This window comes from Mastigoproctus giganteus, chromosome 2 (assembly GCF_048544385.1).
Source record: "Mastigoproctus giganteus isolate SK-2022 chromosome 2, ASM4854438v1, whole genome shotgun sequence".
NCBI classification, from domain to species: domain Eukaryota; kingdom Metazoa; phylum Arthropoda; class Arachnida; order Uropygi; family Thelyphonidae; genus Mastigoproctus; species Mastigoproctus giganteus.
Window position 1 is genome coordinate 182,584,324 of NC_143576.1, and position 12,820 is coordinate 182,597,143.

The 12,820-nt window shown below is 38.8% G+C and overlaps 1 protein-coding gene across 1 annotated transcript in view; it reads right to left on the reverse strand.

Annotated features, from left to right (window-relative positions):
- Positions 1-11,018: 11,018 nt before the first annotated feature.
- LOC150089816 (dnaJ homolog subfamily C member 9) overlaps positions 11,019-12,820 on the reverse strand; it is a 49,757-nt gene continuing 47,955 nt past the window's right edge. The window contains exon 5 of the mRNA XM_090368836.1: positions 11,019-11,303. Within this exon, the coding sequence (XP_090224962.1) occupies positions 11,112-11,303 (192 nt within the window). The 3' untranslated portion in view covers positions 11,019-11,111. The remainder of the gene's footprint in view (positions 11,304-12,820) is intronic.

Here is a 12,820-nt window from a genome sequence, read left to right on the forward strand (position 1 = left end):
AACAGTAACCGTAGTGATAACAACATATTCTCCTGCCCTCTATGATTTTTCCAAAAATAAAGGCAAAAATTGGTAGCTGTCAAAAAATGGGCATTCTCTGCTTTTCAGGAAAACAAATTTTCAGGGAGAAAAGAAACATGCAGCAGTAAATACTGTACTGTATTCTTTTAACGGTATGGGTGTGCAGTGCAGGTACGTATACAAAAACTGGAAATTGATAAAATAACAAGCACTTAAACTTGTGTGGAGTGTAATCTGCCTTTAATATCTGAAAGTACAGATTATTAAATAAATAAATTTTCTGTTTATACTCCGGGACGACCACACCGTCAGAGGAATTTGTAAAATAGACAGAATACAAGACACAGCACCGTATTTAGCAGTCACGGGCTTGAACCCAATCACTCAATGCACGTGTACTTATACCCCTTCGCGCTAACAACTCGGCTACGTTTGCCTCTTTCTTCAGATCTTTCGAAGTCTGTTAGTTGTTTGTTAGTGTTTTAGGCGCATCAGTCTCTACGACCATATTGGGCAATATATATTGTCTGTCTGCGCGGTTGCACAGTGTAGCGTCACCGTCCTCCCCATACCAGGTGGATAAAGGCCCGAGTTCCAATCCCGTCGATGACGCGATGAACTTTAATGGGCTTTTTTCACTCCGTGACTGAGTTAGTAGGTCTCAGGCGTAAATAGCAAGGTTTTTCACCCAGAAACTGGGATTTTTTCCTCCAGCAAAACAGACAAATCGACCATAGAACACATGCAATTAACAGACATAAGACACACAGCACAGCACAGCACGGCACGGCATATGAATTTAAAGATTCGGGTGGCCTAATATAATAGTTTCTTGTTAGTATAAATTGTCAGTAAATTGCATGTGTTCTATGTTCGATTATCTGTTTGCTGGACGAAAAACACGAGTTTCCTGGTGAAAAATTTTGTGAAATAGGCCTATAAAAATTTCTCATGTCACCAAGTCGTTTGAACTCAAATCTTTTCTAGCCGTTGTGCAGGAGAACGGCGATTATATCAATTGTGCTCACGATGAGAACAGGGTGGAAGTACAATCAAGTTTACGGTCATTCTTTAGTGTTTGTGAAGAGGAAACTAAGATAACGAGATATCAATATATCTGCCTGTAAAATAATTGCATTTTAGTCATTCTCTGCTTTTCTGGAAAACAAAGTTTCATCGAGAAAAGAAACATGCAGCCTTAAATATTCTATTAGCGGCATAGTGTGCAGCAGTGGCATAGCTACCATGTAGGCAGGCAAGGCAATTGCCTCCGGGCCGGGGCCCGGGCCCTTTATATGACTGGCGTCTTTGGCTGTCTCCTGTTTTTGCAATTTTCATTAATTAAGTAGGGGCCCCGAACATTCTTTCCCTCCGGGCCCGAAAAAGGGTAGCTACTCTACTGGTGTGCAGGTATATCAAGAACTGGAAATTGGTGAAACAATGGGCACTTAAACCTGGTTGGAGTGTAATATGCCTTTAATTTCTTAAGATAGTACTGATTATTCTCAGACGTTTCGTGGTACTTCCTGCACCACACTTAAGAAATCGTACAGGAAGTACCAAAAAACAAAAGAACTATTATTTTTAGACCACTTGAATAATTAAATTCATCTGCCATGTCTTACGTCTGTTAATTGCGCGTGTTCTATGGTGGATTTGTCTGTTTTTCTGAGCGAAAACCCCAGTTTCTGGGAAAAAAAAAAACCTTTCTATCTACGTCTGAGACCGACTAACTCAGCCACGAAGTGAAAATAGCCCATTAAAGTTCCTCGCGTCATCGACGAGATTCCAACCCGGGACATTTCCATCTGGTGTGGGGAGGAATGTAATGATACCACTGTGCTACATGCGCAGACTGCTGGAAGCACCACAAAGACTGCACTCCATGCAGGTTTAAGTGCTCATTATTTCAGAAGAAGTGCCACGTGGAGATTGCATTACTCGCATGTTTAAGTGTTCATTATTTCAAGAATTTCTAAACATGCAACCTTCGCCAGAGAACGACGACCAACGCTATACAACCGCGGGAAATTATTATTATTGCTCTTATATTATTTCTCCCTGATTGGGGGATTCAACATCGTGACAGGTACTGCTACCAAGTACACTGGGTGGTTGTAATGTCTGGTTTTACTGTTGGTCGAGGAACTCTCTGACTATCCTACATGTGTTCAGCATTGCGACTTTCTGGAGTTCCTTGAAGGTGTTCGCTGGGACAGCTATTGCTGCTAGGCTGTTATGAAGGGTCTTTGGCACCATACCTGTGGTTGACACGATGATCGGGATGGTCGTTACTTGTTGAATATGCTACATCTCTTTGATCTCCTGACTTAGGTTCGTGTACTTCCTGATTTTTTCCCCATGGGTTTTCTGCAGGTTGCCAGTGTTCGGTACCGCTATGTCAATCAGATAGGTAGCCTTTTCCTTTTTGTCCACAAGGGTTATGTCTGGTCTGTTGTGCGGGATGGTCATCCGTTATTATGGCGCGGTCCCAGTACAGCTTTTGGGTTGGGTCTCTATTAATGCCTGGGGTTCATACTTGTAGCATGGTATACTTTCTTTGATCAACTGGTTTCCTTTCTAGCTTTGATTTCCTTGCTAGCTTTGATGATCCTTGCTAGCTTCTGATGTATTATTCTGGCTACCTGGTCGTGTCTATGAGTGTGCTCAGTCTGGGTGATCACCTTATAGCGGTGATGTGTTGGATCGTTTCTGAGTCCAGGTAGCATCGTCGACATGTGTCATCTGACATTCTGGGGTCCTTTGCGATGTATTTTCTTTAGTTTCTGGTGTTGTTTACCTGGTCTTGGATGGCCAGCATGAATCCTTCAGTCTCGGGGAAGAACGTCCAGCTTGTGAGCCATGCACTTGAAGCAATGTTATCGATGTGCTCTTGATGGAGGTCATTGTAGTGTCTGCCGTGGCGTGTCTTCTTTGCCCATCCTTCTAACTTCGTTTCTTGTGCCGTCTGGGTGGGAGGGGGTTCCTCGCTTAGGTTGAGTGGGGTATACCACTTATACCACTTCCTTATGGCCTGGTGGAGTGGTGCTCTGTGGTTCTCGAAGTAATCCTTCAGGTTAACTATCGCTGTTTTCTGTTGCTCTATCAGGTCTATCAGGCCCCTTCCTGGTGACTTCGGGTGGTGTTGGAGGCTCTTGGTCATCATTGTCCTTGTCTTTCAATTATTATTGAAATCATTATCCTTGTCTTTTAATTATTATTGAAAGACAAGGATAATGATGTCCTTGTCTTTTGAAACTGAAAGACAAGGATTGTCCTTCAATTATTATTATTATTGCTCATATTATTTCTCCCTGATTGGGGGTTTAATCTGTTGTTGTGGAAGTGGAGGGGTTGAATAAATTCACAGACCTATAAAATTGTTGGAGGATGGATGAGTGAATTCTGTAGTTTTTTTTTTTTTTTTGCTTATCCTATAAAGGTTCGCTTTCCTTCATCATCTGCTCCTACTACTTTTGATATAATTGGATAGATCCCATCCACCCCAGGTGCCTTCCCGACAATTACTTGAAATTACTTATTTTATTAGAGTTACGCAAAATTTCTTTTTTATACTCATTTATGCAATGTGTCTGTTAATTGTGCCTCTGGTCAATTTGCTGTTTTGCTAGACGAAAAAACTTGAAATTTTTCAGGAAAAAAAAAACTTGCTATCTACACCTGAGACCGACTAACTCGGCCGCGGAGTGAAAACCCATTAAAGTTCTGAGCATCATCGACGGGATTCAAACCCTGGCCTTTTTCAGCGGCGTGGTGAGGACGGTGATGATATCATTGTGCTAATCGTGCAAACGTACAATTACTCCAGCAATTTCTCTTACATTTTCCTGTGGGACTTAGGGGTGGTTGTGCAGGCAGATATGAAGTTCTCTGAGCAGTGCAGACGGGCTGCAAGAGTAGCTCATGGAGTATTGTCAATGATATACAGGACTTTTTCCAGCAGGGATAAGGAGGTGATTATTCCCTTGTATAAGGCTGTGGTCAGGCCACACCTAGAGTACTGTATACAGGTCTGGAGGCCTCATTTCAAGAAGGATGTAGAGCTGCTGGAACGAGTACAGAGAAGGGCAACAAGATTAGTGAATGGAACAAAAGGGTGCTCTTACGAAGAAAGGCTTAAGTTTTGCAAATTACAGTGTCTGGAGACTAGGCACCAGCGAGGTGGTCTGATAGAGGTGTATAAAGCCTTGAATGGTTTGAGCATGCTCAATGCTGATGGGATTCTTCCTCTAGCTCAGAATAATCACCTGAGAGGGCATAAATTCAAATTGAGGAAAGACAGATGTAGGATAGACGTGCGGAAATTTGCCTTTAGCCAGCGGGTGGTTGGTTGGTTGGTGGAACAGACTTCCATCCCTTGTCGTGGAGGTTGATAGCCTAAATAAGTTTAAGGCTCAGCTGGACAGGTATTTTGAACAAACAGAGGGGTGAAGTGGAAGTGGGTTTTTTTTTTTTTTTTGGCTGACGCTGCATAAGCTTGCTTTCTTGCAACAAATGCCTCTACTAATGCTAATGCTAATGCTGTCACTTAATATAAAATCATTTAGCTCCCTGGTGGGGTTTGACAACTTTTCGTATCCATTTCGCTAAAGAATTCCTCATGCGTGAATGTAGATGCAAAATACTCATTCAGTTTGTCAGCAACCTGAGCAGAATCATCAACAGTCGACCATCGATAACAAGCGGACCAATTTTATTCACCCCCTTCCACCTAGTGTTTACATAAGAAAAGAAGCCTTTGCTATTTTTATTTGCATCTTTTATCAAAGATTTCTCATAATCTGCATTGGCTTGCCTAACATTTAATTACCATCAGGGGTAAAGGAAAGGGTTTTTGCTTCCGTAAAGGCGAGTACAGTGGTCTCCGACAGTTTTTAAATTCTGTACAGTGGGATCAACTGACGATGTTACCAACAGTAAATTCTAAGTGGGAAGCATTCAAGGAATTAATCTTGGAAGCTACTAAAAGGTTCATACCTATTAAGAAATATTGTTCAAGGTTTAGGCCTAAATGGTTGTCAAATGAACTAATGAGACTCGTAACAGAGAAGAAAATGCATGGGATGCATATAAATTATCAAGCGACTCAGAAGCCTATGGCAGATATAAGTTAATCTGTAATCAGGTCACAAAGGAGGTTCGGCAGGCGAAGGCAGATTACGTGAAATCCTTGGCAAAAGATGCTAAGAAAAACAGCAAGGATTTCTTTACTTATATAAACTGTAAAAGGAAGGGGATGAATCTGAATGGTCCACTTGACATCGATGGTTCGACTGCTGATGATCCTGCTCAGATAGCAAACAAACTGAATGAGTATTTTGCATCTACATTCACACGTGAGGAATTATTAAGCTTTGAAAATGACAGAAGGTTATCAAATTGTAGCAGGATACTTAATGATTTTGTAATAGCTGAAAGCAAAGTGGAGGAGAAATTGTTGAAGTTGAACATAAGAAAAGCACCTGGGGTGGATGGGATCTATCCAGTTATATTAAAGGAGGCGGCAAAGCAACTAAGCAAACCATTCACCATAATTATGAGAGCGTCCTTGGACTCAGGAGAGGTTCCTATGGACTGGAGATGTGCAAATGTACCCCCAATTCACAAAGGGGGATGGAAGGGTGACACGAGTAATTACAGACCAGTTAGTTTAACTTCTGTTCCTGATAAAATAATGGAGTCACTGGTTAAAGATGCATTGCAGGATCATCTAGACAAGACTGCAGCAATAATTCAGACACAGCATGGGTTTGTTAAGGGAAAGTCTTGTCTGACAAATTTGATAGCATATTATGATGTGGTTACAAAGGAATTGGATGCAAAAAATAATTTTGATATCATATATTTGGATTTCAGGAAAGCTTTTGACACTGTTGCGCATGGAAGACTATTGTACAAATTGGAGTAGAATGGTATTAAGGGTAAGTTGCTACAATGGATAAAAGGATGGTTAAGTGGGAGAAGACAGAGGGTGGTAATCAATGGGTGCTGCTCTTTGTGGACTAATGTTATTAGTGGAGTCCCACAGGGTTCGGTGTTAGGTCCACTGTTGTTTTGTATATTTATCAATGATATTGATGAAGGTATATCAGGCTTAATGTCGAAGTTTGCAGATGATACAAAGGTGGGCAGGGTTGTTAATGACAGTAATGGCAGTGTGCTACTGCAACAGGATCTAGATAATTTGGGCAGATGGGCTAAGAAGTGGCAACTGAAGTTTAACCTTGACAGATGCAAAGTACTGCATATGGGTAGAAGTAACCCCAGTGGAACGTACCAACTGTGTGGTACTACACTTAAGGTGGTAGAAAATGAAAAAGACCTGGGAGTAATTGTGCAGGCAGATATGAAGTTTTCTGAGCAATGCAGACAGGCTGCCAGGGCAGGTCATGGGGTTTTGTCAATGATATATAGGAATTTTGCTAGCAGGGAAAAGGAGGTGATTATCCCTCTGTATAAGGCAATGGTCAGGCCACGCCTTGAGTACTGCATACAGGTCTGGAGGCCTCATTTTAGGAAGGATGTAGATTTACTTGAGCGTGTACAGAGAAGGGCAACAAGATTGGTGAGGGGAATGAAGGGATCCTCTTATCAAGAGAGGCTTAAGTTCTGCAAATTGCAGTGGCTGGAGACTAGGCACCTGCGCGGTGATCTGATTGAGGTATATAAGGCCTTGAATGGGTTCAGCACGCTGAATTCTGATGTGATCCTTCCACTTGTTCAGATTACGAACCTAAGGGGGCATAAATTCAAATTAAGAAAGGACAGATGTAGAATAGATGTGCGGAAATTTGCCTTTAGCCAGAGGGTGGTTAATTGCTGGAACAAACTTCCATCTGTCGTTGTGGAAGTTGATAGGTTGAATAAATTTAAGGAGGAACTGGACAGGCATTTGGAGGGAATAGTGTTTTTTTTTTTTTTTTGGCTGATGCTGCATAAGCTCATACACTTGCTTTCTTGCATCACATGCCACTACTACTACTACATCCTTTTTACTTGTTTTCAGTTCTACCATAGGCTTCTGTATCACCTCATAATTTATATGTGCCCTGTGCATTTTTGTTCTTCGCAACGAGTCTCATTATCCCATCTGACATTCACTTAGGCTTAAACTTTGAATGGCATTTCTAGGTAGCTGTGAAAAGCCTAGTAGCTTCTATGATTATGTACTTGAACCCTTCCCATTTAGAATTTGCTGTTGGTAACATCATCAGTTGGTTCCACTGCATAGAATTTAAAAACTGTCGAAGGCCACTGTATTCACCTTTCTGAAAGCAAAAACCCTTCCCTTTACCCTTGATGGTAGTTACATCTTTGTTGTTGCTGTTGGTTTTTTTTTTTTCAGGCACATCGGCGACTAAGGTCATATTGCTCCTTATGTATATTATCTGTAAATTGCATGTCTGAGGTCAATTTCTGTTTGCTGGACGCAAAATCTGGGTTTTGGGGAAAAAACCATTCTACCCAGGCCGGGACTAACTAACTCTGCCACGTTGTCAAAAAGACTCATAAAAATTCCTCCCGTCATTGATGGGTGGAAAAAAACCCATTCAATCCTCAGACAAGAGTGTAAGGAAGAGTTGTGCCAGACACGCTGTACACTGCAATGAGACACTCCTAAGGCAGATGCAACAGCACATGTGCTGGTAGTAGGATTATTCTGGACGGCATTCAACACACTTTCTTCCATGGTGGGAGTTTGCGTCTAACGTGGTCTGTCCGTACTACTCTAAATGACCCATAATCACACAAATTTTGATGCACACGTGCAAACAAATGGTGGTCCGGTACATGTGTCTGGGAAGCGTTCTCCATAAATTCGTGGAGCGGCTCGTCCATTGCCCTCTGCTAATCCATACACTAGGTGCATGTCTGCCAGCTCACATTTCGTATATCGATGCATGCTGTTCGTGCGGCGACTACTGCTTGAATGAGTAAACCAGAAATTTTCCCTCTCGCGAACTGATGAACAGTGCTGTGTGCCGACTTATGGTGATGTTTCCGGTTATGGGTTCCTATGCGATTCACATTCCTTTAAATGTTACCTACCTCCCCTAAACGTTTGTACCAATATTTTTGAGACACCCTGTATATACTATAAGCTTCTGTGTTGCCTGATAATTTATATGCATCCCATGCGTTTTTCTTGTCTGCCACGAGTCTCGTTAATTCATCTGATATCCATTTGGTCCTAAACATAGAACAGTATTTTTTAGTTGAGATGAAAAGCCTAGGAGCCTCCAAGATTAATTCCATGAATGCTTCCCATTTAGAACATCACTAGCTAGTCCGTGTATAGAACTTAAAAAATCTGAGACCACCGTAGTCACCTTTACAAAAGCAAGAACCTTTCGCTTTACCCCTGATGGTAGTTACATCTTTAAGTAAATCACACATCAGTACACTGTGATCACTGCCACCTAGTGGTTTCTTTATCTGTAAATTTTTAATGCATGAATAATCACTGCTGATCATCAGATCGAGTGGTACTCCATCTGGTTACATCTCCAACATGCTGCTGTAGAAAACAATCATCCAATAAATCCACAAAAGCCTTGCAAGTGTGCAAGTGACCAATTCACAAGTTCCAGTCAATATCTGGGAAGTTTAAATCTCCCATTATAAGACAATCTGATTTACTGGCCCACTATTTCTCTTTAGTTTTTCATTGTACTTATCAGTATCATTAGGCCTATAATACTCCTCTCAATTTTGCTTTCTGACTGCATGTCAAACCCAGATGAGTCAACTTTGTACTGTCCACCCATGTCAACTGGATGCACTTTCTTAGATTTTGTGTTTCTTAACTAACAGCATAACCCTTCCCTTCCTATTCTGTCTATTGCCCATCTTTTATGTACACATTGTACTCCCCAAATTTCAATTCTGCATTCTTACATGTTAGACGTCTATATCCCAACAATATTTGCCTTTATTCTAACTAGCACTTTTAAATTCATCAAATTTATTTACTAAACTCCTAGCATTGGTGTACATGCAAGTATACAAGCACCTGTTCTTACTCTTAGTTACTCTAATTCAGACCATGTATTTACTTGTTCTGTGATGACTCCCAGCGCCTTGTTTTCTAGGCTGCTGCTCATTCCAACAGCAGAGCAAGAATCACTTTCACCTCTGCCAGTGGCTACCATTAATCTATTAGTCTGCTAGCAATTTTTCCGACCCACTTAACACTGACTCGATATCATCAGCAAATATTCTTGCACCCTTTCTATTTAAGTGTATCCCATTCCTGTAGAAGCAGCCTCTCCTGTTAACATGCACAGACCATGCTGAGAAAAATTCTACCCCATGGAGCCTTGCATAATCTCTCCTGACCTGTACTTGTTAAGTAAATCTGCAAATCTCCTACACTTAATGTCATTAGTGCCGTGTACAACGACATCACCCTTAGTGCTCTTAAAGTATATCTGCTCTATATCAACTTTTGTCCCTGGCAGCCATACCCTGGTCCTATTCCCATTCTTTTGGCACAATACATTTCCCATTTCCCTGACAATTTTCTCATCGACAATAAGTAACTCCTGGAGGACCAGTGCATTCTGCCCTGAATATTGCCGCTGTGTTGACTGGTGCACAGGAGTGAGCTCTGGTGTTGATTTGGGCAGCTGAGAGTGTGATGGGCCTCATTTTAATTCAATCAGAATGCTGAGTTTGTAACTAATTTCTTCACATTCACTGCACCTAGCACACAATATATTCTCAATGGCTAGCTCATGTCCTGTTCGAGAAAGGTCCGCAAACACGTCAACGTTTTGCACACTTCTTTTAGACTGATGCATTGGAGAGTTATCCCTTCAGTTCTCCCCCATTCACCTCACTTTCCCTACTTTGTGCACGTTGTTTTGCTGTTCTAGCTGGGGCATGATTTCGGTTTAAATGCAATTTAATGAACAATAAAAATTAATAAGATTTATAAATTTAATTGAATAATTAGCAACACTATACTCAGTTAACAGATTCCTAATAAAGTGCTACATATTACGCTACGTAGTTTTATGTTATACTTTACGCTATCAATTTTGAGATATACATTACACTATTCTGTATTGATCTACAACAATGGTGCCAAGTTTCGAATGGTGCAAGTTTCACCAATACTAAGTAATAACCCACAAAGTCTCTACGTAAATTCAAAATAAACTAAGTATCGCAACTAGGAATATAAAGCTACTTCTAGAAATATATTAGTATGTCAATTAAAGTCAATAAAATAGGAAAAATTTAAGAAAAACTTTTCTATTAGCTGGAGCTGTAAAATCTTCGCCCGCCCAGAGCTATTCTCGCTCCCAAAACTCTGCATATTTAAATTTGGATGAAGTGTTCCTAACAGAAATTCAGTTTTCTTCCTTCTCATTCTTAATTGGCTGTTTCAGCTACATAGCGTTCTGCATATTTAAATTTGGATGAAGTGTTCCTATCGAACAGAAATTCAATTTTCTTCCTTCTCATTCTGAATTGGCTGTTTCAGCTACACAGCCTTCAAAATTTGGTTCTGTCATCTAAGTATTCATTGCATCTGGGACAGGTAGACAGTTTCCTATACCTACTTATGAAAGGAGTTTTTTCAAAAGCAGCATTCCTCAAAAAGTCTAAATCAACTGACATCTTTATTCATAATCTCCTAAATTACAGCATTTTCAATTGTTTTTAGTCACCAGCAAATTGATTCGATTCTAATAAGCGGCTCCTTCTAGTAACCAGTGACACTATTAACCTACTGTTATTAACCAGTATAAGCAAAAACAAACTTTATTTTCACATCTTAAAAACAATTTTTTTTTTACATTTTGTGAATAGAGATCAAGCAGTTTGTCTTTGTGTGATAATTTATTTATAAAATATTACAATTAGTTACATTCTGATGAAAGTCTACAAATACAATTATATATATATATATATATATATATATATATATCCTTAAATTTACAATATATACTCTTGCTATTACAGTGATACACTGACAAAATAGACATTTACAAATATGTTTAAATGAATATGTATGTACTCTCAAAAAAAAAACTGTCCATAAATATATTAAATAAAAATTACTTCTTTCTCTTCTGCATTCTCTTTTTCTTAGGCTTTGAATATTTGGCTTCCAGATTATCTAAAAATGAGTCAATATTTCTTTTTCTATCTTTGTTCCTTTCAGCAATTGCTTTCTCAAGAGAAAAATCTTTATTATCTAAACCTAACTTCTTTTGCATCTCCTGGGCTTCAACAGCTTCACCTGTGAACTGGAATATCAAATAAAAATGCAATAAGGTTTAAAAACATAAATTAATAATATAATAATAATTCAAAAAAAAAAAAAAAAATGTAGGAAACTAATTACAGAGAAAGAATACCACATGTTAGAAATCTAAACAGCAGGGAAAGAAATGACAATTACATCTACAGAAATATGCTGGAAAAAGTTAAAGAGAAAGAAGGTACACTTAACAATAACGATAAAAGGCTACTAGAATTGTGTAAACCATGTACTCTTAACTACAAATTCAGCGTAGAGACAGCCACAACAACAGAAATAACAAAATCATAACTTATATATCATTATAGAAAAGGATCTTGAGTAGCTTTTCTATAATCACTATGATACAAGATACATCGATACATATATTGATGATGTACCTTATAAATGATAATTAGTGCCAAAATAAGAAATATAAAGTGTTAAAATGAACAAAAATTGAAAAGCTCATAGATTTATCAATAATCAATAAATTCAGATTTAAGTTCTCAGATTTTACCAACAATCAATAAACCTTCTTGCTCAAAAGTTACACAATATTCCTGACAATAAAATGTCAGTGATGAAGAATAGAAAAAAATTAAGAGAGCTTTAACAGATGTTGAAAAAGAGATAGAGGAGGTGAGCAGAAATAAAATTAGTTACAGAAAAATAGGTTTGGAAAGTTGAGAGAGAAAAAGAAAATTTCAAGTGTAGACTAAATTAACAAAAAATTGGAAAAAGTTGGTAATTTTGTGTGTCCAGTTATGTATTAATGAAGATGGAAGATTAGACAGAATTAAATAATCGAAGCATGTAAAGCCAGTTAAAAAAATTCATTTGGAGCAAGGGATAAATTATTAAAAAAAAAAAAAAAAAATAGCTATTTATAACACACAAGCAATAATAAGATGGACTATTGGTGTCAAGCAAGAATTAGAGGACAGCATACTCTGGCTAAGGCTAAAAGATCATATAGTAAATTACAAAAGAGTATGCCAGAAAATAGCAAACAGAAGGCTGATAGCCCAAAAAGATTGATTTGTACTACCACAGTGATCTGTACACCCACTAGGTATAACAGATTTGGATAAGATTTTTTTGCTAGTTATACATATGCCCATAGACTGGTTTGACTTTCAGTTCAAAAGGTTCAAGGTAGTTAGGCTGGTGTTAAAAGCTGGTTTATACTGAGCTAGTCAGCATCATCATGAGGAAGTAGTCCAAATCTTGATATCATTTAAGGGATAAAATTATCATTTTGCTGCAGAAATGGATGTAAAATAGTCAAAAAGAATATTTATTGCCAACAGCATATCAACCCTGCAGAATAGAAACTCTCAGCATCATTGTGCAGGTTTTACTCACACCACACTGTGATTGATCTATAAGCAATCAATGGTTAGGGAAATCAAGTAAATAAACATCAAGGCATAACAGGTACTACTGGAGGCAGGCAAGTTAAATGAATGTTAAATTAATTCAAAAGTAGATACAATATTTAAATAAATGAAATCAACTGAC